At 46.3% G+C, this 26,143-nt stretch overlaps 1 protein-coding gene and 1 long non-coding RNA gene across 9 annotated transcripts in view; one reads left to right on the top strand and one right to left on the bottom strand.

Moving 5' to 3' along the window:
• NUFIP2 (nuclear FMR1 interacting protein 2) overlaps positions 1-26,143 on the top strand; it is a 45,281-nt gene that overhangs the window by 1,418 nt on the left and 17,720 nt on the right. For 3 of the 7 annotated variants that reach the window (XM_075518011.1, XM_075518009.1, XM_075518010.1), the window contains exon 3: positions 24,110-25,819. In XM_075518011.1, coding sequence (XP_075374126.1) covers positions 24,316-25,819 — 1,504 coding nt within the window. In that variant the 5' untranslated portion in view covers positions 24,110-24,315. Of the gene's footprint in view, positions 1-20,681; positions 20,981-22,102; positions 22,821-24,109; positions 25,820-26,143 lie in introns of those variants that run through there. The other 4 variants (XM_075518007.1, XM_075518008.1, XM_075518006.1 and 1 more) reach the window with 3 other exon arrangements.
• Positions 287-17,115, bottom strand: LOC142417390 (uncharacterized). 2 transcript variants are annotated; one of them, XR_012777978.1, is made up of 4 exons: positions 16,951-17,115; positions 4,137-4,225; positions 2,128-4,056; positions 287-931 (listed from the first exon to the last, which is right to left on the bottom strand). It is a non-coding gene; the product is annotated as an uncharacterized LOC142417390 (long non-coding RNA). The 2 variants fall into 2 exon arrangements; XR_012777977.1 differs by lacking the exon at positions 287-931 and having other exon boundaries at positions 1,654-4,056.

A 26,143-nucleotide genomic window follows, 5' to 3' on the forward strand; every position in this document is an offset into this window, starting at 1 on the left:
TTTTGTCAAATTAGTATCATTTGCTTTTGCAGATGGGAGAACTAAATGGAGCAGTAAGAGTGATCTGCCCATGGGGTCATAAGGTGGAATTGAGAATCAGGTTCTTCTGAATCTTGATCTTGTACTTCTTCCTCCAGACAAATTGCCTTTAAAGTTCATGAATTATGAGAGTAAAAGCTTCAGTTACTGAGGTCTGTGGAGCTAACCCAGCAAAGACTAGCAGAGAGTCTGGGCCTCAGTTCTTTGTGTTACCTAGAGCTATCGCTGTCTTTTTATATGTGTAAAAATCCTTAGTCTCTAATGGTGGCTGCAGAAAAATGTGAATAATTCCTTACCATTAATTATCAAGTATTTTACTTAAAATACTAGGTCTGCATTTGATATGTGTTCAGTGACTGCTTCAAAAATAAACAGTATCATCTGTGGACCACCAGGTTAGAAAAAGTCTGCTGAAATTCTGAAGGAACAGATAATATGAAAACTATGAAGTTTATTGTCGCCAGCTAAACTAAATGGACACATTTAGCTTGCTTTTCTAGGCCTGTGCTATTAGGCATGCTCTTGCTACCTTCTCAGATGATGATAGTAGACATCTAGAAAGTTAAATTAGTTTAGCTTAGTTTGCTAATTTCCTGATGCAAATGTAAGTTCATTTAAAGAAGAACTATAAACAGGTTTATGTATCTCTGCATCTGGCATTTGCACCAGGCTATCTATCAGATAGCTATAACCAAAGTTAATTCCATCTGAAGGAGGTGCCAGAACATCAATAAATAAAAATTACAAATTGCCTAGCGGTTCAGCTGACAGGCAGAACTGGTTTCAACACGTTGTTCCCAATGTTCTGCTGCAGAGCTGGTCCTGGGGTAGACCCGCACGACATTCCACTGTAGACAGGACCTTTAAGAGCATGCATCAGCACTCTGTAATACTGTAGGAGAGGAAGTAGAGAACAATACTATGTCCAACGGAAACTGTGGCAAGAATTTATTCAAGGCAAATTGTAATTACTCAAGCTGGGAATTTGGCCAGGACATTGGGGTTAACACCCCTACTTCTTTAGAAGTGTCATAGTTTATTTTTTTTAATGACTTTAAGTGATGAGAAGCTTGGCTTTCTGTCTCAGCAGAATGACAACACCTCTAGCAGTATAAACTTCTTACAGCAACACGAAGGTGCTGGTTCAGAACTCACTCAGAGGAGTGATGGGGCCTAGTACAGTAATCATTGCTTTATAAATACTTTCAGTAGATAAGAAAGATAAGAGTGTGATTATGGCAGGGTCCCGGCTGCTGTAATCACAGTCATACCTTCCTTAGCCTTCAGTCCACATGCTGCTTTAATCTGACCTTTTTTAAGTGAACAATTGTAAGTTTTAGAATAAATTGTAGAACTTGAACCAATGAAATTTGGTTATTAATTACGATAGCAGTTATGAACTGCAGTTGCCAATGCTTTTCTTTTAGGAAATTTGTCGTCATGCAAGCAGAATGTAATTTAGCCAGATTACGGAGTTTTTTTAATTCTTTCATGGCACTGAGATTTTTAGAATGTGTTCTTTGCATGTATTATGTACTGATGTAGAACCTAACTTGCAGCTTGTTCTTGGTTTGCGGAAAAGATAAGCACTTGTGTGTTTTAGTCTGTGACTATTTGTGAAATGCACAAGTGAGGAATTGTTTTGCTTTTACTAGCTCATGAAACCTGCAGTCATTCCTACAGTGTAGTTTGGGCCATTATTATGGGTTACAAGGTTATACAGGAAAAACATGTTCTAGAGAAAGGCTGGTCAAAATAAACGAGGTAGCGTCTTCCAGATTGTTGTAATCTGGTTTTGTATCAATGAGGTAAACACTTCAGTACATTTGCTGGGATGAAGATACCATGTCAGACAGTATCCCTCTGACAGTTTATGTCGTAATGACAAAAATGAAGCAATACTGATGTTATTACATAACCACTTTTGTATTATATGAAAACAATAATACTTCACTCTTCTCTCTTACCTTTTATTAGATAAACAAATGTGTTCCTTGCTGGGCATTTATGATTGTCCCATGAGTCAAGGGAGTGGTTTTATCTATTAAGAAATGGGGAAACGGTGGCACAAGAAGAAATAGTACTTACCAAGGTCATATGGGAAATCAGTGTCAGAGGCACAAACAGAATCTCGGCCTTCTGACTGTTCCACTCTACCCTCTGGGCAACCAGACAAAAGTGGAAAAGTGGCTTGCAGTGTGACTCAACAGCTTTTCCTTCCTCAGCAACTGCCATGCTGGGCAATTACAAATAAATGCCAGTAGGTCATTTCCACCTGTGTCAAACAGGTTTCCAAGGAACTCTAGGTAGGCATGTCTTCTGCTGGAGAGGGCTCCTCGATTAATCTTTGCAATGGTTTTGCTTTGAAATATTTTCAGAACTTGAAAAAAATTCTCTTTGTGCCAGATGTATATTTCCTCTGATTATTTTCAGGGTCTTCTGTAATATATGTTGCCCAGGGACACCCAGGAATTCTTTTTACCCTTCTTTGCAAGAGAATAACAATAAGCTGATTAAGCTGTCATTTTTCAGGTACGTTTTTTATACATAGCTTATAACATACGTGCCAGATGAACCGATGCTAGGAAGTACTTCCAGAGTATCAGTACAATGTATTGTGACCAATACAGCACAACAAGATGCATTGCACTTTGATATATCAGATTGGATGCTTAAAGACAAGTGGGGTGTTTCTTAAACACAGTTGTAGCTAACAATGTTCTTGACTCCCTTTTAACGGCAAAATCAAAATGTGTTGGTCCAAAAACTAACTGTTTTTCCAGGCCATGACAACTGAGTATAAGGAGGGTCTGTTCAGGTATCTTGGATCTTTTCCCAATAGCAGGGCTGAAGAGGGTTTTTACTCTGGAGTTGATTCAGAATGGCTGGAATGGGCAGCAGGGATCAGTATTGTGAAGGCCTTGACCTTGAAGAGTGACTGACAGAAAGAAGCAGCACAGGAAAGGCTTGTGTCTTGGCTCTGGTCCTTGGATGGATGGGTAAGAAGAGGCCTTGGCAGAGAAGGGTGAAAGGTGACTAATAATGTGAAACTGGGAGGAAACTCATTATAGTTACGCAATCTCCAGGTGGTTTTCTTTCTCTGTGAGAAGATACCTTTTGTTAGTTGTCCCACTGGCATTTGCTGCTCGCACTGTCTTCTGAATAGAAGTCTTAAACAATTATTTCTCTGCTTGACTTGGGAAGCTTAATTTAGCTTTGCAGCAATGAGACTACAACAGCACCTTGTTTCTTTGTTCTCCCTCTACAGAATTTCTTTTAGATTTGCTTTGCCTCTTCCCTTTCTGATTGGTTCTTTTTCCTGGCTGTCCAGTAGTTTAGCCAAAATGAAGAAACTTTTTCCGCTGTCGTGCACTCGGTCCCCATATCTCACTTGTTCCATGGTTTTCTGTGTCCCTGTTGCCATACTTCCAAAGTTTTCATGGGCAAGCTCCACTGAATTTTGCTGTGGTGGTTCAGGATGTTGCTGTTGCCTGGTCTAGTCCTTCTCCACAGGTTTCCCCTCCTGTAGCAGAGCCAGCAGAGGAGTTTGTTCTGTGCCTGACCCTGCTGGGTTATGGTTAGATGTCTTAGCTCAAACCTGAACCTAACAATCCTGTTACTACACCGGCCTTTGTGCTAGATTGGCTGCTGTACAGAGGTGTATTTACACCTGCTGACCCTGGTATGGGGATGTAGCCTCTATAAGAGCAGCTTGCTGAGGAGGATGATTTCAACTGCTGGAGCAAGAGTTGGTGGAACTCTTCTGAGAACCCCTAGATTCCTTATTAGCATGGTGGCTTTTCCAGTGATCTGCAATGAACAGCTCCGCTGTTGACCCCATCTGGATCTTGATCGTCCATTTTATAGGTAAAACAACACATTTTGCCTTGTAAACGTACTCCCAGGAACTGATTCTTATTATAATCTGTAAAACAGTTGTGAAAATGTGGCCTTGCTCTTCAGCAATTCTGCAGTCACCTATCTCTGAGACATTGTGTTCCGCTCTTGAATAAGATTCTAGACCAGAAAAAGAGTTAGACTGCATACAGATTAACAAATCTGTTGCTAGTATCTCTGGCTACTGCAGCATGACTCACCCATCAGTGCTTGTCAGAGTCTGGTGTGACCTCATTGAAAGCTTCAACATCTCATATGTGAAGGCAGGTTGTAATCCAGTGTGGGAATCCTAAATAGGTGGAAAATGAAGTTCTAAGGCTGTGATAATGCATACATCATAAACATTCCCCCTAGAAATCAGATGTGCCCTCACCAGAAATATTCTTACAGATTTCTGAGGATCTCTTAATGCTAAGTCTGCCTTTCCCATGCTTCTATTAAAAAGCACCTGTAACTATTCAAGACAGCAATAGACATCAATGCTGGTGGGAAAACTTAAGAGTGGATGGGACAGGTCAGGGAAGAGATGCTCTGTTATTTGCAAGGGCAAGACAGAGCTGATGGTTCCTTTTTATTTATCACAGCTTCTAGAGGCTTTTTCTCTTTTTTTTTTTTTTTTTCTCCTATGTCAGTACATAGGGCTTCTGGTATGCTGGTTGAGAGAGGTGAGAAAACAGCAAGGGGGCTATAATAAAGGGAGTGGATGAGTGAATTAGCTTGTGGTACCTTACACGTGTAGCTTAGATATGTAGTGTGATGATGAGATAAAAAGTGGGAGGCAAGGGGAGTTTAGAAATCAGATGGTTTGCTTCAGCTGGTGCTTGCTGAGTAAACATGAAGCTTGTGCTCAATGCCTCTACCTCCTTCCCATGGGCTGTTACACAGTAGCAGATACTAGCAATGCTGCTCAGTCTAAATTGAGCCAGCTGCTGGCATTTTAATTGCAGAACCCACATCTAGTAACAGACTCAGCAGAAGCTATGGTCCTCTCACCTGCTACAGAGGGAACTTTTAGTCTCCAAAAGCACAAGGCTGGCATTGCTCCACAGGTGTCTGCTGGTACTTGGTCGCCTGGCTGAAAGCGAAATCCCTGGCCACTGGTCCAGTTGCTGTCCTTAGGATATGTGAATGTCTTCCTGTTTTGCTATAGGTAATTTCTGTATGTTGCAAAGTTGTCTGTGCTAGCCTGGCAGCTTTATCCATAAGCAGCAATGGTTGCTGCCTCTTGGCTTCCAAAACCCGCTGTCCTCAAAGCTGCTGCTCCTCACTGGCTCCACTGAGGAACCCAGAGCCTGGCACCCTGTGAGAGAGCAAGGATCTTGCAAGAGATCTCTGCCTCAGTGGATCACTGTGCAATCCCTAATTATTGTGACAGAAGCTTCTTATGTAGCACTTGCTTAGAAAAGTAAGAGTGTCTGGTATGGCAGGACAGAAGGACACCCTGCTACTAAAGGTGTGCTGTCCTGGCGACACTAAGGGACCATCCTTAGGAAATGCAATAGAGCTGCTTTGTCACAAAGCAGTCAATAACTTTGCAGAATTCACTGCGTCCTCTGCTGCGCTGTGGGATGGACCCTGGCACCTGTCTGAACGTAGTTATGTCCCTGCTGCAGACCTGCTCTTCCTATCCAGACTCCTACCTGGTGAGTTTGTTGCCATCTTACCCGTTGCCTCAGGTAGACGGTAGTATGATTTCTGCATTCCTTAAATTTTTTTTCTTGAGACTGGGAACATGGATTTTATTTTTGGGGGGCAAAGATCCTGTTCTGAGCGGATTCATTTTATGTTCTGGTGCTTCTTTAAGGAAGGCGTAGAAGGTCATAGAGTTGAGGCATGCATGCGATTTGTAAGGAGGAAATAGGCAACCTTATGCCTTTACATCCATGATTCCTTACCACAAAGATCAGCCGGATACTATCTGCTTAGCTGTTTTGTGATTCCAGGGTGAAATAAGTTGATGGCTCTGCCCAGTTTCTGGTACAGAGATGTGCACATACATATAAAATACAGCTAGTTCTAGAAATGAATGTGTCTTTGCTGTTCTTGGCACAGAAGCCAAGGCCTAAATGATGTTTTGAGACTGAGCATGCCTTCCCTGGATGATCTGATGGATATGAAGCATGATATACTGGTGGGCAAGAGACAGAAGCCCCATAGTGGTGCTGTCCACACTGCATTCAGCTATGGGTGTGTGGCGTTAAATGATTGATCCAGTTATTTGAAGTCCTATTGCTTGATTTACATCTTGATTTTTAGTATATTGGCAGACTTTTCTTTCACGTACTAAAGCATACCTCGGGTTCTAGTAGAATCATGCTCTTACATCAGGCTCAAACCTCATTGCTGCTCCCTGTGTTCAGCTGGAAATGGACAGACACCATTTGTGACTGCCTGAATATCCTGAGTCACCGATTACCAGCTGGCATGTGTGCTGCAGTTTTCATTTCTTCCTTTACGACTGCACTCCCTAGAGGAGACTTTGAACAATTGCAGTTGTCAGCTAAAGCATATTATGTGCGCTCGTCTGGATCCACACAATTGGTGGACGACCTCTGACTACGTCTGTGGGGCGAGCTGCCTGTGATTTGTTACTGTACGCCTGCTGTTTCCATACCAGAGAATGGAACAGGTGTAGGAATATTTAAAAATGCATTTTCTTTATATTTACTAGTAAAATATCTGCATTGTGGAGATGGCGATATGATGTCTTCATTAAATAATTGGTGGAGACAAGTGATGATTCCAGTAATGCTCTCACAGGAAAGTAAATTCTGTGAAAATGGATGAAAGGGTCTAGACAGGTGATGAAAGTTAAACTAGTTAACTCCCTACGCTGGCAAAGCTCTGCTAGCAGGAGCATGGGTCCACCATGCAGGAGCTGACAGGTTATCTGTTCTGCCTGTTCTGTCAGACACTCTTGTCATGCTGTGTTTGTTATCCTGCTTATGCAGTGTCCCAAAGCAAGGCTGCTGAAGCTCAGCAGGGAAAGAATGCAACACGTTGCTATGTTATTTCATCTCGCCAAAATGTTTTCACTATGTAACGCTTACTGCTAGTCTTGTGCATAGCTCTGGGGGAAGCTGAAACACAAAACACTTCATTGAGTTTTTTGACCCAACAGGTCTTGACATACTGCTGCTGGACACATCTCTCTGGCTGATGTGAACTGCGGCAGTTCCGTTCTGGCCTGCTAAAATAACATCATATTAAACAGTATTATTCTGTCCATGCCACTTCCATCTATTGACTAAAAAGTTAAATTCTTACTAAACCAATTGAAATTTACATATTATATTAATTATTGCATATTAACATTTAATTTACATAAAATATTAGTTAATGGTCAGCTGATTTCACTGGCATGAAGATTGTAACGTATATAACACGGACAGATTAATGCTTGCCTGGGACCAAATGAGTTAAAGCAGCTCCTTCTGCTGAAATACCCAGTGAAATACAGTGATGCTCTGTAAATCAAATCTTTGTTTGCAGCAGGTTGCCAGTGTTTGCCTGGGACAGTCCATCCTGTTAGCAGGCGGTGATCCTGCTGTGGAGGAGAGATGTGGGTTGTGCTGACTCATGAAAACAGGTGCAAGTTGCGTCAGTAGAGTAAGGAGTGGCTCACCTCAGGAGCAGGATGTAGGTTTTAGTGTGAGAACTCTTAAGGAAGAACCTTTAGAAGAAAGTTGAGGGAAAAAATACATGAGATCATGAGATGGACTTTGAAATTTGACTTGATGAAATTCTGGTTCCTCTTGCAACATGAGAGGCTTGCCCCAAACAGGACAGTGGTATTAACATCTATCTGAAGTGTCTTAGGAAAACATGCACTATAGCTGAAGACAACGGTAGTCCTAAGAGGAGTTTTCTGGGGAGGGATGGCTGACAGCTGTTCAAAAACTTGCATATACAGTTACTCCCTTGTTCCTCCTTTATAGATCTGACTCATCTGTCCCTGTCCTAGAGATACCAGTTTCAGTATTTTCTTTTCTCTCCTCTCATTTACCTCATATTTCCTATCCTTCAAGCTTCCTTTTGTATCTATGGGTTTAATTCTATGAAATCCAGTTGCTTTGGCTTCTACTCTGCCTGTGCTTTGCACCTGCTACATAGCCCCAGCAAACTTGGCAACCAACCCTTGGGCACTCTAGAGAAAACAACTGTCTAGACCAGGCACCTGATGCCCTGGATGTACCCCAGAGCTCCCAGGCATTAGTTGGTATTCGGAACAACATGTTGCTGTGCAAATGGTTCCTTTCTGCTCTTCCTTCTACTTCCACAGAGTTACATGCACCCGACTTCTCAGCAGGCACTAGCATAATGTTTATTGATCTTTTGCAAAGGTCTGATGCAAAGAAAGATTGATAAAATCTTGTCCGATGTCTTTGTGGACTCATAATTGCACCTGTCTCCTCCTAGTGAGTGAGGCAAATGGGAGTGAGGGAGCCCACGAAATAAGTAGCACCTTCTGCAGACCTAGAAACTGAAGGCTAGAGGACAGCAGTGCAAAGGCCCTACAGAGCCTCTGGTATCCCAGCAGAATTCAGGAAGATGTGTGTTGCTCTTTTCTAAAATGATGAGAAATCAAATCTTGGTGTAGAGTCCTATGGCATAGGAAGGGCAGAGAAGCCTTAGTGCAAAGTCACAAGCTGTCCTCGTTCACAGTTAAAGCCCCTGTTGCCCTAGGCAAACATAGAGCCTGTCAGCGTCCTGCAGTTTACAGTACAGAGATGTGACCAAAATAGCTCCACAACTTTAAATGTGGCTAAAAATAGCTTGCAGGTCAGCTTTTTTCTTAAAGGTAGTGGTGACATCAGTGGGAGAGCACTCTTGCTGCTGTTCAGTGCAGGTAGAACTGGGTAAACAAAGGGGGAACAGCAGCAGTTTAATTAGCTAAGCAGCCTTGAGGAAAGAGAGGTGATAAGGGGTGGGAAAGGACTAAGGAGGTGCAGCAAGAGAGATGGACAAAACCATCAAAGGCCTGGGCAGACCCTCTGCCGCTGACCATGATACTTTGCACAGACAACTTCTCCCTGGGGTTTTATTTCCATGATGTTTAAGAGGCATCAGTCTGCCCATTTCTGTCTCGTTGTGGCCCGTGTCAGGATGTGTCACTGGACTGGCCAGCCAGCCTACAGCAGCCTGTTTCTTGCTCCTCATTTCCAGACAGGGAACACAGCCCATGACATCACCTCTGGCCAGTGGCAGATTGGAGGCCATGGCTGTGGCAATGTCCAGTGTGTTTTGCTGTAGCCATTCAACCAGAGAGTTGATCTTTTACAGTGCAGTTTGCATTTGGAGAAATCTGGAAGGCCCTTAGTTCTAGGGGGATTTCAATATTTGTTCTTGGGCCAAAAAAAGGATGTTTTTATGGGGTTGAATTGTCTGTTGTTGTAAAGCATAACATTTTACCAAAGGAGCAAAGCTGCTCACCATGATCCTCAGAGTTTTAGTCTCTGTTGTGTATATACTAAGTCTGGCCATGGAGAGAAGCCTCAGCCAAGTTTGGAAGTTAAGTGCCTGATTTGAAACGTTACGGGAATCTAATGTAGGTTATGCCATGCCTGCAGTCGCCTGTGTTGCTGAGGGAAGTGTACTGCAGCAGGCTGTGCTAGCGAGAATTTCCTTTGTGCTGCAGTTTTCATGCCTGGTGATTTTTATGGTGCTGAAAGAGAGGAAGGAGGTGACAAAATTGTGAAAAATTGAGGCCAGGTCATTACTGTCAGACGAGGAGAGAGAGTCCTGTAGCCAGTCAGATGTGACGGAACGCACTTGCTGATGCTGCTACCAGGAAGCTTGAGAGAAATGTGACTGAATGATAGCAGTGCGCATGTGCCTTTGGAGAAAGGAGGCTATCTGTAAGCTCTTGCAACGCTTTTCTCTGCCCAGCAACATCGTTGCTTCTTTTCCTTGCATTCTGCTTAAGCAGCTGTTCTGCATTTATGATCCGATCTATTCTTCATATAGGGCCATCTTCGCACTGAGCCACCTTCATTGTAACAGTGGTTATCCGAGATGAATGACAGCTCAGGTTTGCTTTGAGTAAGCACTATAAATAGGGCAAAAGCACTCTAGTTACTGTTCTCTTACACTACTGTGAGAGCCTTGTAGGACCAGCCCCAGTCTCCACCTATGCAAAATGGCTCCTGTTGCCTTGAAAGGGAGAGACTTCAGCCAAACACATCTCCAAACTGACAAGTATGGAGAGAATTCTGGGCAAGATCAGCTTGCTAAGGATTTCATTTGATGTGTAGCTAAGCTGAGCTGAAAGTCAGCTGCCAATAAAAAAAAGGAAGCTCTGCGTCCCTAGCTGTGTGCTTCTAGTGCATTTTGAAGCTACAGGCCACCTTGATTGCAGACTCTAGTTAGAATAGGTTATAGGTAAAATCAACTCAATACCACTCCCAGGACCATTTAGCACAGTCATTTCTGACCACTGCAATACAACTCTCCCCACAGCCTGCTCCTTCCCTTCAGTGAGAGTCGCTCCCTGGTCTGCCCTGCCCAGCTTGCAAATGTAGCTCATCAGCCTCTGCTTCTTTGCAAATGAGCTGCATAGGTAATGGGAGGAGGAGGAGGCAGCTCAGCAACCTGCCCGTCCCAGCCAGTCATAAAGGCTCCGTGCTTCCTAGGCTTTCTGGAGTTATTTGCCACGTGAATCGTGTGGGTATAAAACTTTGTTGTTTCCCCAAATATTCTGCCTTTTGCAACAGGAGGTCATTTCCCAGTGGGGAAAACAGGCTGTTGACGTGGTGGGCAGTCAGCTTGTCATTTGGATAAAATCCAGGTCCGATTAGTTTGGGCGCAGCAGTGTGCTAACACAGGCAGAATGCACCCAGACTGGCTCCCATCTAGATAGCAGCGATCTCCCCACACTGCTCTACACCATCTCTGCAGTTCAGTGTCAGCACAGGTCCCTCTCCTTGCCTGTGCTGGCATGCCTGCAGTAAACCATAATTTGCACCCAGTGCTGCTTGCCTGTGTCTCGATTGGTGGCAAACCCTCCCAAAGCAAATAGTGATTTGCCTGTCTGCACTGACCCAGCTGTGCTGAAGGCAGGAATCAGAGCTAAATCCGGTTCAGTAAAGTCTCTAGGTAAAGAATAGCCTTCCATAGCAGATACCGAGGCATTTTAAAGGAACTTGACTATGTCCCAGGAAGTGCACTGAAGTGAGCAATGCTGCATTAGGCAAGAGAGCCTACCCAGGAGCCATTCATCTCTCAACATCTGTAGCCCTGTGGTTGTAAGCACTGGGGGTTTTCTTCCCCTGCCTGCAATTACTAGCTAGCAACGGGGAATTCAAAGGAATCTGGGCTATCTTTAGGAAGCAAGTACCTACTCTTTGCCTCCTCTCAGGAGGCAAGGTCTTTCATTACAGCTTCTCATGGCAAGGGGCTCACAGATAAGGAGGAAGGGCAGGAAACCTGCCGGGCTTCACTTCTTTAGCAACTCGAAATATTTTCCATAGTCTTAGCACTGTGAGTCAGCATTTCTAGAGCCTAGGCTTGTTTACAGCAGCAATCGGTGAGATGGTACTAGGTCGGTGTGGTGTGGAGGTACGTGTGTGTCTAAAATGAGAACCCTTTGTCCAGGCGCAAGTGGGGAAGTTACCAACTGTCTTTCCAAAATGGGACTAACAGGGAGCAAAGGACTGGATACCCTGAACGGTAACTGCAGTGGAGCCATTTGCAGGGTAAGGAGTTTCCTAGTGTGAGTAAGGGAATCAGAACTTCACAAAGCTTTATATATTGTGTTGTTTTAGTTCACTTAAAATAAAAAAAAAAAAAAAGGACTCTGCAAATATTTGGGATTATCAGTGTAGTGAGATAAAGGTAACACTTCCTGCCTCAAGTGGTTTTGGATTCATTTTGCATTGGCCTGGCCAGACTGGCTGCAAGGCAGGAAGGCTCCCAAAATTGTACAGGTAACAGACCAAACGCTGAGGTTTCTATTCAGGGCCCATACCCGCACTTGAATAAGCAACATGAGCCATGGGATATCGTACATCGCTGCATGCAAGCATTTTGCCTATGCCTGGCTGGTCAGCCTGGATGGATCTCGTGGCAAAGGGAGGGAACATCGAAAACAGTATGGATTATTTTAGATCTGCAACCTCAGTTCTGCAAAGGTATTTATTTTGAAAATTCTAGTTTCCATAGCAATGTAGTGCTGTTCTCTCTCATCTCTCTCCTATTACTCCAATCTTAGCAGCCATTAGACAAATTATCAGTAAGGCAAACCTTAGCATTTTTTAATCTTGAGTGATTTTTATATATATGTTGGTTCCTTAGTGAATCAGAGCTAGTTAGTCAAGGATTGACTCATATCCTTTCCTGGGGCCGACATGAGATCTATTGCAGTGTAAAGATCATAATGAAGAATGAATATTATTAATTGGACTTGGTGTATGAATTCCTAGGCTACTTTCCTGTAGAGTGGGGGTCTTATATTTAGAATTCTGGATCAATTCTAGATGAGTTGTTTATGTTACATCTTTAGATTTTACTTGTGTTTCACTGTAGCTTCATTAGGACCCAATAGTCTTGTTCCATACATGTAGTAAATAAACTTTTTTGTAAGGGTTGCTACGTACTGCTATTCAGCTGCTGTTCTCCACCCCAGAGGTGACTTCTGGACACAGTCCCCTTCCCATTGTTAACAGCCAGTGCTCATGGCTCACTCGTTCGTGCTTCTCTTTCAACATGTACAAAAAAGCAGCAGTTTGTTAAGAAAACAAAACAAGCTCTTCTTTTTTTCTTTTGTGGTGTTTTTTTGGTTTGTTTCCTGGTCCATCTTGTCTTCCTGGTCAAGGAACTACTAGTCTTGCCAGGATAGTTATGCAGGTTGGAATGTAAAAATCCCAGACTTAACCCTGCAGCAATGATGGCATGCAAAAACCAAAGATGTAGAGATGATTTATTCTGATGGTGTAGTTTGCCTTTTAAGGACATGGTTTAGTGAGTTCTTTTGCCTATATGAACTGTATCTCCACCTGGGGAGCTGTGCTAGAATAGCTGTTCCACAAACCCTTTGCTGCAAACAATAGCCTTTGTCCTTTAATTCAGTTCTCACGAGTAGGTAAGCAGTGAAGTAAAGAAACTGTGTGGGAGAACAAGAGTGGCACTGTGGACCAGATTCCCAGATAAGGAATTAGGGCTAAAGATGAGGTGAGAGCCTTTGACTGTCTTCTGCAGTGCTGTCATTTACTAACTAAAATACCTGAATTTTATAAATTGGAGCATAGATCCATTAAGTTGAGGATGCAAGAACCCCTCTATGGAATCTAGATATTAACAGGCATCTGCTACACAGTGACCACGGCTTGCCTTGCCAGTCATTACTGGTCTCCAGTGCCTTGCGTTTTCCTCCCTGTCTAGCTAGAGCCATCATCTGTCTTCTTTATATTCAGTTCATGAGTTCTTTGGAGTAGATCGTTTTATTATGAGTAAATTCTGCCCCCCACTTCTATTTGAGCTCTCCAGTTGCTGCATACCTAGCAGAAATCTCCTCTTAAATGCTAAGAAGTAGAAGCTCACTTGTGCCCTGAAGAATGATAGGTAATAATCCTTCTAAAACCTCTGTTTTAGATGTTAAATATTTACTTTTAGCTGAATTATGCCCATCCTTTTAGAATACTAATAACACCTTGTTCTTCACAACATTGCATGTCAGTGAATTCCATATATATTTTATGCAAAGTATTAAAATGTCATTGCTTATCTTTTAATTTACCTTTTTTTTTCCCCTTCATGTTCTTGTGTTCCTATGTTTTGAGATAAGGTGAACAAAAGTTCTCAAACTGCTGTCTCCAGGCTATGCATTCTGTAATGACTTCACTGTGGACTTTTTTTATTCACTCTCTCTGAGGAGAATGGTCCCAGTCTTTTTAATTTTCCTTCAGACAAGGGCTCTTCTCAATCCCTAATCTTGTAGTCAACCGTCATTGCCTTGTGTCACATAATGAAACAGCCATCGTAGTAATAACCCAAATAATAACCCTTCCAGAGTCAACGTTCTGCCAATGCTGGGCATTGTTAGGTTGGAGACCCTGAGTCCAAACACAAGTATTTAAGTCCCCACATGCCAGATGCAGACATACCCAATGCATCTTTAAAAAATAATAATTAAAAAATCCCTGTTTCAAAATAATACGTGCTTGGTATCCAAATGCAAGGAGAATGAAATGTAAGTGACTAGCGACCTTGTGACTGTTGTGTTGTATAAGAAGATAAAAAGTGCCTGGGATTTGTGGATCGAGCTCTTTCTCATTTGTCTTCCAGAGGTCAAAGTCTACTGCAAGCAGTGAGTGATACAATTCCCCATGTAAGTCAGGCTAGACTGCCTGTGCATCAGGTCCTAACAGCAGGGCAGTTTTTGCAAGAGCATCTTGGAAGGTGATTGTGTGGATTTCTCTGTGGTCCCTGTGATGATCCTAGGAATCATAGAATCATAAACAGTTTGGGTTGGAAGGGATCTTAAAGACCATCTAGTTCCAACCCCCCTGCCATGGGCAGGGACACTTTCCACTAGACCAGGTTGCTCAAAGCCCCATCCAACCTGTCCTTGAACACTTCCAGGGATGGGGCATCCACAACTTCTCTGGGCAACCTGTTCCAGTGCCTCACCACCCTCAGAGTGAAAAATTTCTTCCTTCTATCTAATCTAAATCTACCCTCTTTCAGTTTAAAGCCATTACCCCTTGTCCTATCACTACATGCCCTTGTAAAAAGGCCCTCTCCAGCTTTCCTGTAGGCCCCTTCAGGTACTGGCAGGCTGCTATAAGGTCTACCCAGAGCCTTCTCTTCTCCAGGCTGAACAACCCCAAGTCTCTCAGCTTGTCTTTGTAGGAGAGGTGCTCCAGCCCTCTGATCATCTTCACAGCCCTCCTCTGGACTTGCTCCAACAGGTCCATGTCCTTATGTTGGGGGCCCCAGAGCTGGATGCAGTGCTCCAGGTGGGGTCTCAGGAGAGTGGAGTAGAGGGGGAGAATCACTTCCCTTGACCTGCTGATCACACTTCTTTTGATGCAGCCCAGGATACGGTTGGCTTTCTGGGCTGCAGATGCACATTGCTGGGTCATGTTGAGCTTCTCATCAACCAGCACGCCCAAGTCCTTCTCCTTAGGGCTGCTCTCAATCCATTCTCTGCCCAGCCTGTATTTGTGCTTGGGATTGCCCTGACCCATGTGCAGGACCTTGCACTTGGCCTTGTTGAACTTCATGAGGTTTGCATTGGCCCACCTCAATCCTGTCAAGGTCCCTCTGCATGGCACCCCTTCCCTCCAGCGTGTCAACCGCACCACACAGCTCGGTGTCATCAGCAAACTTGCTGAGGGTGCTCTCGATCCCACTGTTCGTGTTGTCAAGAAAGATGTTAAACAGCACCATTCCCAGTACCAACCCCTGAGGAACACCACTCGTCACTGGTCTCCACTTGGACGTGGAGCCATTGACCACAACTCTTTGAGTGCGACCATCCAGCCAATTCCTTTTCCACTGAGCGGTCCATCCATCAAATCCATGTCTCTCCAATTTAGAGAAGGATGTTGTGCAGGACAGTGTCAAATGCTTTGCGCAAGTCCAGGTAGATGATGTCAGTTGCTCTTCCCTTATCCACCAATGCTGTAACCCTGTCGTAGAAGGCCACCAAATTTGTCAGGCATGATTTGCCCTTAGTGAAGCCACGTCGGCTGTCACCAATAACCTCCTTATTTTCCATGTGCCTTAGCCTAGTTTCCAGGAGGATCTGCTCTATGATCTCGCTGGGCACAGAGGTGAGACTGACTGGCCTGTAGTTCCCCGGGTCTTCCTTTTTTCCCTTTTTAAAAATGGGGGTTTTGTTTCCCTATAAGCAGGAGGAGATCCAGAACTGTCTGAAAGCCCAGAGCCAGGATTCTTTGAAATCCCAGACAAGTAAAGATGAGAGACTTGGCTGAGGCCAACCTGCTAGCCTGCCTCCTGTGCTGCTTCTTATATGTGTCCAAGAAGCTGCCTCCAGTTTATATGATTGCACTCTAGTAAACAATTTTTCATGCAGATATGGGCAGCAGATGTTACTCATGCCTGTGTGAACACTTCAGTGTGTTTACAACAGGGGATGTTCCTCAGATCTAGTCCTACTAAACAATGGATGTAGCCACCAGAAGGAAGTCCCACTGGTTACAGCCATTCTGTTACAGCTTGCTCAAAACACTTTGAAGGGTGGTCACGCCATCCCTCTTCAGGCACTCAAGGGGATTGACTCACAAATATGAGCAAAATAAAATTAGATGGCTTAAGTGGCTGCAACCCCAGCTGGGTCCCCACTGCCTGATTCCCAGAAGGGGTCATCCCTGCAGCAGGGTTGGCCATAGAAGGCAACTCCTGAGTTGCTGTAGTGACAGCCCGTTCTTAAGGGCATTAATACTTGTCTGGCTCCTCCGTGAAACAGTTCAGGAAGCTTAACCAGAATAAAAATGTGCACTTTTTCATCTGAAGAATTGTCTTTTAGTTTAATTTCTCAGACGGGCTCAGAGAAGTACCAGTCCTGCTGCAAGGGCAGGGCAGAGGCAGGCAGAGGGAGAGAGATGACCTTCCCTTTCGGGAGCAGCTAGCAGTTACCTCAGTTTTGCTGTCTCACAAAACTATGCCCTATGGTTATTTCTGGTGCTGGGCTGCCTTAATTTTCTGGAGAGTGAATGAAGGATTAATGTAGTGTGCTTGTGGCATTTGGAAGTTAAGTTTTTTAGAAGCAAAACATCTTAATTCACCATGTGCCACTATTAGGTGGAAATGCTTAAATTGTTAGGGATGGGAAAGATAAGCGTCCATGGTATCCATCCTGCAATTCAGTTAGGGGTTAAATCCTTTTTTCTTTTTTTTTTTTTCCTTCCTGCTTTTTAAGACCTGTAACCCAAAGTCTACTATCAAGCTGTCTCTAGAGAGAGAAGTCTTTAAAGAGACCAGCTTTGTACCTATAAATAATGTACATAGCAGAGTAAAAAAAAATTGAGTCAAGGAGAGGCTCCACCTTACCTGAACATAATTGCGAAGGCTGGTATTGTGAGCTCTGTGAGGATAGCTGTACCCTGGTCAAGCAGAAGGCTGCAAGGAGTGCTGTCGCTCCTGTCATCCATCTTGACTAAACTACTTCTGAGATCTGAGTCTTCCTCCAACGTTTGAATATCAACTGGTAAACCATGACTGCATTGTAGTGAAATACATTAGATTTCAGGGGCCAAACGTGGCAAGGTTTTGAATAGTACGGTTAGAAACATACTTGGAACTAAACATCTGCTTGAGTGCTTCGTTAGGTTGGATGTGTTTGAATATAGAGAATTTTGCAAGTCTGAACCCTTGCTATAAATGAAAACACTGTGGCAAAAAAATGTAAATAAATGCCACACATACTTTGTATAAGAGCTCTCCCCAATATCTATAAATATGGTAATTTTGATGTTTCCCAATTTTGAGTCTTAAAATGGGAGACAGACACAAGAAATATTACAAAGCCAGCATTTTTTTCACAGATTAATTTTATAGTTTCAGTTTTAACTTACCTGAAAATGCTTAGTGGAAATTAAATGTAGTGTCTTTAAAGAGGATTGCCTTTGAAGGGAAATTATTTGTTCTTAGAAAATCACTAGAATAGCTTCTCAGTTTAACTGCATTTTCATATGAATTCAAAACTCATCTCGGGTCAGACTCTCCAGGAAAACTTTCTCATGATTTCTGTAGCAGCTGATTCATTCCTTGCTGCCTTCATTTTGCAGCTTTAAATGGCAGGTTCTCTGAAAAGCCATCTACTTCAAAGCTTTACAAAATAAAGCTTTGAATAAATTACTGAGTTAGAAATTATGCTGGCTGCACCCAACTTTGTGCCTGGATGTGGGAATACTTGGCACTGGGTGTGGAATTCCAAGGAAAATTACCTCTTTGCTTTGCATGAGACCCTGCCGGCTTGCCAAACTCAGAGCAGCAAGAAGGAAAACTGCTGCAGATGAGGAGGCACGGAAATCTCTGGTTTCCCTTTTCCACAGAGAACACATCCTGAACTGTTGAATATTAATACGCAGTGTAACTGGCGCAACGCTGTGCCAACGATGGGATTAACATAAAGTATAGCTTCTGAAGACTACATGTCCCAGCACGGCAGGTAGGAGACACCAGGCTATGGTGCAGCACTGCATGCTGGAACTTGTAGTACTTTTAAAATGCATCTCTGCGCTAAGCAGGGCGGTGACCCACCTTGCAGACACGTGTGCAGTTAGCCACCTCATGGTGTGGGATGCCTGCAGCACGGTGCCTGTGCTTCGTTTACTAGGTGTGTTGCTGAAGGTGATGGGCCCCAGGCTGTATTATTTTGGATTTTTTTAAAATCTGTTTTTGCAAGCTTTAGATAACATAATACTGACATGACACTTCTAAGCGGCAAAATAGTTGCTTTGTCTTTCATGAAGAGACAACCCACTACCCTCTGTATTTAGATTTCTAGTATATGTGTGTGCAGAGCTGATTTGTCCATAATTGTTTGCTTTCTGCAGAGTCTTTTGAAGTTTGTGTCTTCAAGCCAGCTCCTTATATTAAAAATAAATTCTTCCAAGCCACCAATAAAATGTCAACTGTGATTAAAGCCTGACTCCTCATTTTAAGACTTGTCTCCTAAGCAATGAGGTCACCCTATGAGTCAGCGTTTGAAAGGACCGTTATTCCTGGGAGCACGGGTAAAGCCCAAAGTTCACAGTTTCACTGCATTTTAAATTGCTTTGCATTGTGCTGAAAGAAATGTAAACCGTTGGGCCCGTTTGGCACAGGTACTCAAATCTTGGAAAAAACCTCTCTATGTAGAAGTTGGTATTTCTGGTAGGAAAAGTTTTACCTCCTATGTATTAAAGAGGAGGGTGGAGTGGGAAGCTGTGCTTGAGGCAGAAACTTTCAACTATGTGCTGTTGAAATAAAACTTGGGAACCGTAAAATCTCTAGGCAAGGGCTCTGTCTTTTGTTTGGTGCCCAGCAGAACAGAGCAGAAGTCTGATAGGGCTTTCTGGACATGGGAACTTTATTAATTTTGTTTACTTTATTAAAATACTAAAAACATATAGTTTTTATATGTTTTTATATGCACTTGCATATAAAAAACTTTTATATAGTTTTTATATGCACTTGCAGCATTAAAGCTGCAAGTGCAAGCCCTGAGAAGCGAGGAAATACTATTTTTAAGATTGTCTGTGCAGCCTGTTTCTTCTTTTTGTGCATGTTAATTATAACAGTCTTTAATTACATGGTCACATTTTCTTCTGTCGCTCTTCCTCCCTGTTTGCTGTGGTGCACACTGTGAGTATTTGGAGGTAATTAACCACACTGGAGTAGTGAATAACTCAGAGCAGGACTCTGCCTCTGACTCCAGCCTGTGTGTGCCAATCTCTGGTCTCCCCATCCCTCTCTGCCCTTTTCCTACCCTCCTAATTAACTCCTGCCTCGGTTCCTTACTGCATTCAAATCAAAACCCTTTGTCTCAGCGCTGCCTGGGTGTCCCTGGAGAATCCTTGGGTCTGTTTGCACTCTGCCTCAGTGTTGAGGAGGGAACTGGGAGCCGTTGGCCGGAGAGGCAGTCTGAGGGGAAAATCTTGCTGGCCCTTTCCTCCTGCAGCAGAGCATGCTTAGAGCAGAGGCAGGAGTTCAGGTCGTTGAGCTGCCAAGCTCCCCACTGAACGTGCTCCAGCGGGGATTATCAGAGGTTTGAAATGGTATGAAACATGTTACAAATTTTGACAAGTTTCAAGTTGTCTCCCCCTTCCGCTCTCAGGCTTTCCGACAACCTGACCGTGACTTCTTGTTAAGCATCAGTCAAAATCTCCAGCGCTTCTCTCAGAAGCGGGCAGGAGGAGTTGTCGGAACCTGCTTTTCCCTCACCAGAGCCGGTACCGAACGTGCACCACGCTCGGCCGAGAGCGGCGGGGTCTGTCCCGGGCTGCGCTGCTGTCGGGCGGGCTGCGGGTGGAGCCCGGGAGCAGACCGGGGCTCCGGCTGCCGCGGGAGCCTCTGCAGCTCAACCCGGCGTCTTTCCGAGGCTGCTGCTGCTCCCGCGTTCTCCGTGACTGCGGCTGGAAACCCGGCAGTTGACTGTGTTCCTGCTTCACGCCCCTGCCCAAATCCCCTCCAGCGTGGCCCCGTTTGACGCCATCCCCATAACCCCTGCCTGCTGCAGCCCCCCGCCTTGCGCCGCTCGGCAGCGGGGCGCGGTTTATCCGCTCGTTTACGGTAACACGAGGCTTCGCTGCGCCGCAGCCGCCCTCCTCCCGGGCCACCCTGCAGCGAAAGCCCGCGGGGACACACGCCGCTCCTCCCCAGGAGCCGGCTGCGGAGCGGGGTTACGAAACACCCCGCTTCCGTGGAAGCGAAGGCGCGGGGCTGCTCGCCAGGCTCCGAGGCCTGACTCAGCGGCGAGGGCAGGGGAAGGAGATGGCTCCGGCATGGCCCCTTTTGCCGGCTCGGCCGTGTTTTCACGTCGGGGGGGAGGGGGCGCGAAGCCCACCCGCCCCAAGGCGGCCCCGTCTCCGGCTGCGCGGCTTCACCTGCCGCTGCCCCCCCCTCCCCCCGGGAGGGGGCGGCCGGGCGGGGCCCGCCCGGGCCGCACCGCACCGCGATGGCCGGGCCGGCTCTCCCGGCACCGCCTCGCCTCTCCGCCGGGCGGCCGGCGCTTCCTTTTCCGCCGGGCGGCCGGGGCGGGGCGGGGCGGGGGGCGGTCGCGGCGGCGCGGCTCGCTGATTGCAGGGCGGGCGCTGCCAGTCCGCTGCCTCCCCCGCGCCAGCCGCGTCCCAGCGCCGGAGCCGCACGGCCCAGCAGCGAGCGCCCAGCCCGGCCCGGCCCCGCCAGCCGCCCCCCATGGAGGAGCAGCCCCACCACCACCATCACCACCATTACTACTACTACGGCCACCACCACCACCACCCGCAGAGCGCCTACCTGCCGCCGCCCGACGGCCGAGCCCAGCCCAAGCCGCCGCTCCGGCACGAGCACAAGCACGGCGGCCCGCAGCACCAGGAGGCGCCGAAGCGGAGAGCAGGTCGGGGCGGGCGGCGGGCCGGGGCCTGTGACCTTCGCGGGGCGGCGGCGGGGCCCTCCTCCTCCTCCTCCGCCTCCTCCTCCCCCGGCCCGGCTGGAAGCTTCTCCGCCGCGCTGGGGCCGCTTCCTGTCCGCCATGTTGGGGCCGGCGCGGCTGCGGGAGCCGCGGGGCCTGCCGGCACCGCCGCCGCCCGCCGGGCACGTGGGGCCGGGCCGCGCCGCCCCGAGGGGCGCTGCCCCCTGCCCGGGCCGCGCCGAGCCGGGGGGGGTGGGGGGCGAGGCGCTGCCTAAAAACTGACGAGCGTGAAAATCAATGAGTCAGATAAGGCGGAGGGGCCCGGCCCGGCCCCGCCGGCGGGAGCGGGGAGGCGGCGCGGCCTGGCGGGGCCCGGCCCGGCCCGGCGGCCTTCGGCCGCCTCCTCCCCGGCCGCCGCCCGCAGCCGGGGGGGGGGGGGGAGCGTAGGGCCGGGGCTGCTCCCTCCGGGCCGGCCGGGAGAGGGGCCGCGCTGAGCCGGCGGCGTACCGGCACGCTGGCCGGGCGGCAGCGCCGCAGAGGCGGTGGCCGGGCAGCCCTGGCCACGGCGCGGCTGCCGCCGGCGGGGGGGGTGGGGGCTGCTCCGGGGCACGGTCGGAGCCCCCGTCTCACTCCTGGGGGACTGCCCGGCTGCTGCGTCTCATAAAATCCCACTTGGGGGCTTGTGTGTGGGTTCAAAGCGAGTGCGTAATGACAAGAACAGCCAGAATGCCATCTACGTTTTTTGGTTTTTTTTTTTTTTTCCCTTGAAATTTTCATTTATGTAATCGGGCGGGAGACGGGCGGGCACCTGGCTTGCATCAGGAGCAGGGTTGGTGGTGCCCCACAGCCACGCACGGTGCCCCCGTGTACAGCACTGGAGCGGGGGTAGGGAGGGACCTGATCGGGCACACGCTAAAATAAGTTACTGAGCAAAAATAAGTTGAGTAGTCATTTCGCTGTTTGCAGTGTGCCCCGGGTTTTAATATGCACTTACTCTGACACCCCTCCCTCTCCAGCTATGAAACGATTTGTGAGGTTGCCAAATGTTCTTCACCTTTTCATTTTGACATCTTTTTTTCTCCCCTCCCCTAAATTTTGGTTGCTGCACCTCTGTGTCCAGGCCAGGGCCAGCTGTGCCAAATGTTGATTTGGAGAAAACTCAGGCAGCTGAGTTGTGAATACTTCAAAATTGGAACTAGAAACTGCTGACACGCTGACTTGCTGAAATGGATTTTGTTCTTCATTTTATTCTTTCGCTCCTCATCTGCAATGGTCTTATGACCACTCTTATTGTTTTGTTTCATTAACAAGTGGTGTCAGAAGTCTTGAGTCATACAAGGTCAGCTATAACACGTTGCTGAGAAGGCTTCCTCTGCACGTTATTCTGAAATACTTAATTTTCAGTCCTTGACTCAGCTGAGAATCCCATCCTATCAGTTTTCTCTGGGATGAAGTATTTCTGGTTAATATTCTTAACAGCGTATTTGAAAGTTATAGTGGAGGTTGTGGTGGTTACAGATACTTGCATGTAGTAAAATCCTTTTTGATCCCTTTCGGCAAACTCAGTTGTGGAATTTCTGTAAAGATTCCTACAAGGGTTCTTGTGTTCCCGACTTGCACAGAACTTGAGCAGTTACATCTGCCAGACATCTGAGGCTCCAGGATGTGAGGATAACAATGATTTTTAGTATAGCAGTTAATTTCAACAGCATCGGCAACAACAAAAACATTCTTTTTCGAGCTGGAATTTTGCCCGCCCTCGTTCTTGGGGGACTCCCTGCGCTGTGCTGACTTCGCACCACCGTGGCTGCAGATGAAGCCTTAGGTGGGTCAGTTGTTGCAGGAGATGTAAGGCTTTCCACCCTCGGGAAGGAGGACGGGTGAGTCAGAGGAGGAGCGAGGATCGCACTCTTCCCGGAGGAGCGGGTGCAGTAGGAGGGAGTCCCTCTCCTCTGTCCACAGCTGGAGTGTACTTGCTGAGCTGGGTACAGCATGCTCTTCGTGTCTCTCAGTGGGGCTTCGAGGCTTCTCTTGGGGCGTTGTAGCCAGGGTCCTCAAAAGCAATAAGTGTCTGGCCAGAGACTTAAAAAAAAAAAAACAAAAACAAAAACAAAAAAAAAAAAACCCACAGTTGAGGAAGATGAGGTGGTTCAGTCTGGACTATCCTGGGCTTCCAGCTTCACTTGAATTGCACTCTCAAGGTTCACTTCAGAACTGTAAGGCCTAGGAATGAACTTGAGAAGTAAAAAGGAAAGCTGAACATACAGCATAATCTTGGGGTTTGATGAGTTGGAGCCCTCAGCAAGTACTGCGCTGCTCGGGTCTCCCAGGGACTCTGAAATACTGAAGCTTCTCAGTGGGCAGGAGGCCAGTTGCCAGTGGTGGTGGAAGGGTGCTTGCAGGGATGCATTTCTTCCCAGTTTTATCACCTTTCCAAAGCTAAAGAGCACATGTAGGGAGGTGTTGGTTGCTATTTTGAAATGCAATGGGGAGATGCAACTTCCAACTGGACTTGCACATGTCCTTTTGGAAAATGGCTTTTTTTTTTCCTTTTTCCTCTTTCTCCCCTTTAGTAGAGATGGCGTTTGGGAGGAGAGTGGGAAGCAGGGCTGCTGGTGTTGCAGGCCTGGGAGCTGATGGAGATGATAGGAGTTGGCCCTCGTTCACAGTATGGATTCTGAACTTCAACAAATCTTGTAGCAAAGGCAGCGGGTCCCTCTGCCTTGAAGCATCCTGGGAATTAATTTTTTTCCTCTGTGTGACCTGCAAATAGTAGCTGATGAAATAGCTCTCCAGCTTGCCAGTGATCTTTAGTACAGTGTATTTTCCTTACATAGTATCTGTATATCCTTTTGCTTTGTTTTGTTATCTATATGTCAGCCTGTTATATGTGAGGGTCAGTAGCTGCTGGTACTTTCTACTTAACCCTTCTTGCAGTGGTTTCCAGCAAATAAGCCTGTGCTTTTGTACGTTGGAGACTAGATGTTTTCCTATTTTAAAATGTCTGCTTGAGGAAACTGGATATGTTTGGGGCTGATTACAGCTTTCTGCAATCAGAAGTTTAACATTTCACATTCTAATTCTTGCCTTTTGTTGGTTTTGGCTTTCTTCTAGGCTACGGAGAGCTAAATGGTAACGCAGGAGAAAGAGAAGTGTCATTAAAGGGCCTGTGCTCTGATGAAACCACCACCCCAGGATCCAGGGTACCCAATGGCAGCCAGCAGCTCGTAGACACTAACGTGACCCCAAAGCAGACTGTGAAGGCCAGTGCTTTGGGGAAAGCTGGAATCAAAACCAAGAACTTCATTCAGAAAAATAGCATGGACAAAAAGAATGAGAAGTCCTACGAAAATAAACTTAGAGAAAGCCAGTCCTCAGAGAAGCCAGAGGCAGTGTCTATTCCAAACGGTGTGGTAACCAATAATTCTAGCTATATCACGAATGGCTACGTAGGCAAAGGGGCCGATAACGATGGTAGCGGCTCCGAGAGTGGATATACTACGCCTAAAAAACGGAAAGGCAGGCGCAACAGTGCCAAGGGTTGTGAGAACCTGAATCTAGTACAGGACAAAATAATGCAACAGGAGGTCAGTGCACCAACCTTAAAACAGGAACTTGAGAGTTTCAAGCCTGATTATAGTGAACAAAAGGGGAACCGAATTGAAAATACTAAGCCTGTTTGGAAATACGAGGCTGGGGCTAGTGGAGCAGGCCGGGGAAAGCCTGGGCTTGGGGATGTACAGCGAAAAAACTCTGATGCCAAACCTGGGATTAGCAGCAAGAAGTTTGATGACCGGCCCAAAGGGAAGCACGCGTCATCAGCTACGTCTAAAGAGGACTCATGGACCTTATTTAAACCACCCCCAGTTTTTCCAGTGGACAATAGCAGTGCTAAAATTGTTCCCAAAATAAGTTATGCAAGTAAAGTTAAAGAAAACCTCAACAAAGCAGCTCAAACCCCATCCACGTCGTCTTCGTCGTCTTCGTCATCTGCTGGGGAAACTCAGGCCCAAACATCAAGTCGACTGTCCCAAGTCCCCATGTCTGCTATGAAATCTGTTACTTCTGCTAGCTTCTCAAATGGGCCAATTCTAGCAGGGACTGATGGAAGTGTGTATTCTCCAGGGACCCAGCCACTGCTCTCAACTGCTGCTAGTACTGTACCATCAACCTCCTCCGAGTCAGTACCCCAGGACATGAGTACAACTTCAACAGCTCTCGAACAAAAGAAATCTAGCCTTTTTATCTACCCTTCAAATATGCAAACTGTGCTTCTGGGTACAGCGCAAGTTGATTTCCCATCGCAGACGAATCAGCAGAACCTGGGAGATATCTTCCAGAATCAGTGGGGCTTGTCTTTCATAAACGAGCCCAGCGCTGGACCCGAAACTGTTGTGGGGAAATCTGCGGATAATCAGTTAATGGAAGTGACATTTCAAGGGGAATATCCTGCCACTTTGGTTTCACAGTGTGCTGAAATCATTCCCTCAGGAACTGAACAACCTGTGTTTCCTAAGGCTTATGAGCTGGATAAACGGACTAGCCCTCAAATTCTTAGTGCTATTCTTAAGCCTGGGACTGCTGTTGAGGGTGGTGTCTTAGCTTTGGAGTCGCATCACACAGGTGACCTACAAAAGGCAGACACCGGTAGCCAAGGTGCTTTAGTGTTTCTTTCAAAAGACTATGAAATAGAGAATCCTCTGGCCTCTCCTACGAACAATTTGCTAGCCTCCGCCAAAGAACAGAGGTACCAGAGAGGCCTAGAAAGGAAAGATAGCTGGGGTTCTTTTGACCTGAGGGCTGCTATTATATATCACACTAAAGGTAATGGCTTAACTTGCTGCCTAAGGGCATTCTCTTATCTTTTTTTTTTTTTAATTAAGTGCAATATTCTAACATGATCTATTCCTTACAGCAATTCTGATTGTTTTCAAAATGAGCTTTTTGCTTTTCTATCTCTAATGGCAATAACAGTTTGTGAAGGTTATTCAAACGGCTGTTTAATTAATGTTAAGAGGTATTTGTTTCCCCATTCCTATGGACAAGTGTCAGTGACGTTCATGGGGGTAATAGCTAGCTAGCATGTTTTACATTTTGATTCCTATGGAACGAGCAGATCCTCCTAAGCTTCTCGGCGTTGGAGTTAAA

Source organism: Mycteria americana, chromosome 15 (genome assembly GCF_035582795.1).
Source record: "Mycteria americana isolate JAX WOST 10 ecotype Jacksonville Zoo and Gardens chromosome 15, USCA_MyAme_1.0, whole genome shotgun sequence".
NCBI classification, from domain to species: Eukaryota; Metazoa; Chordata; class Aves; order Ciconiiformes; family Ciconiidae; genus Mycteria; species Mycteria americana.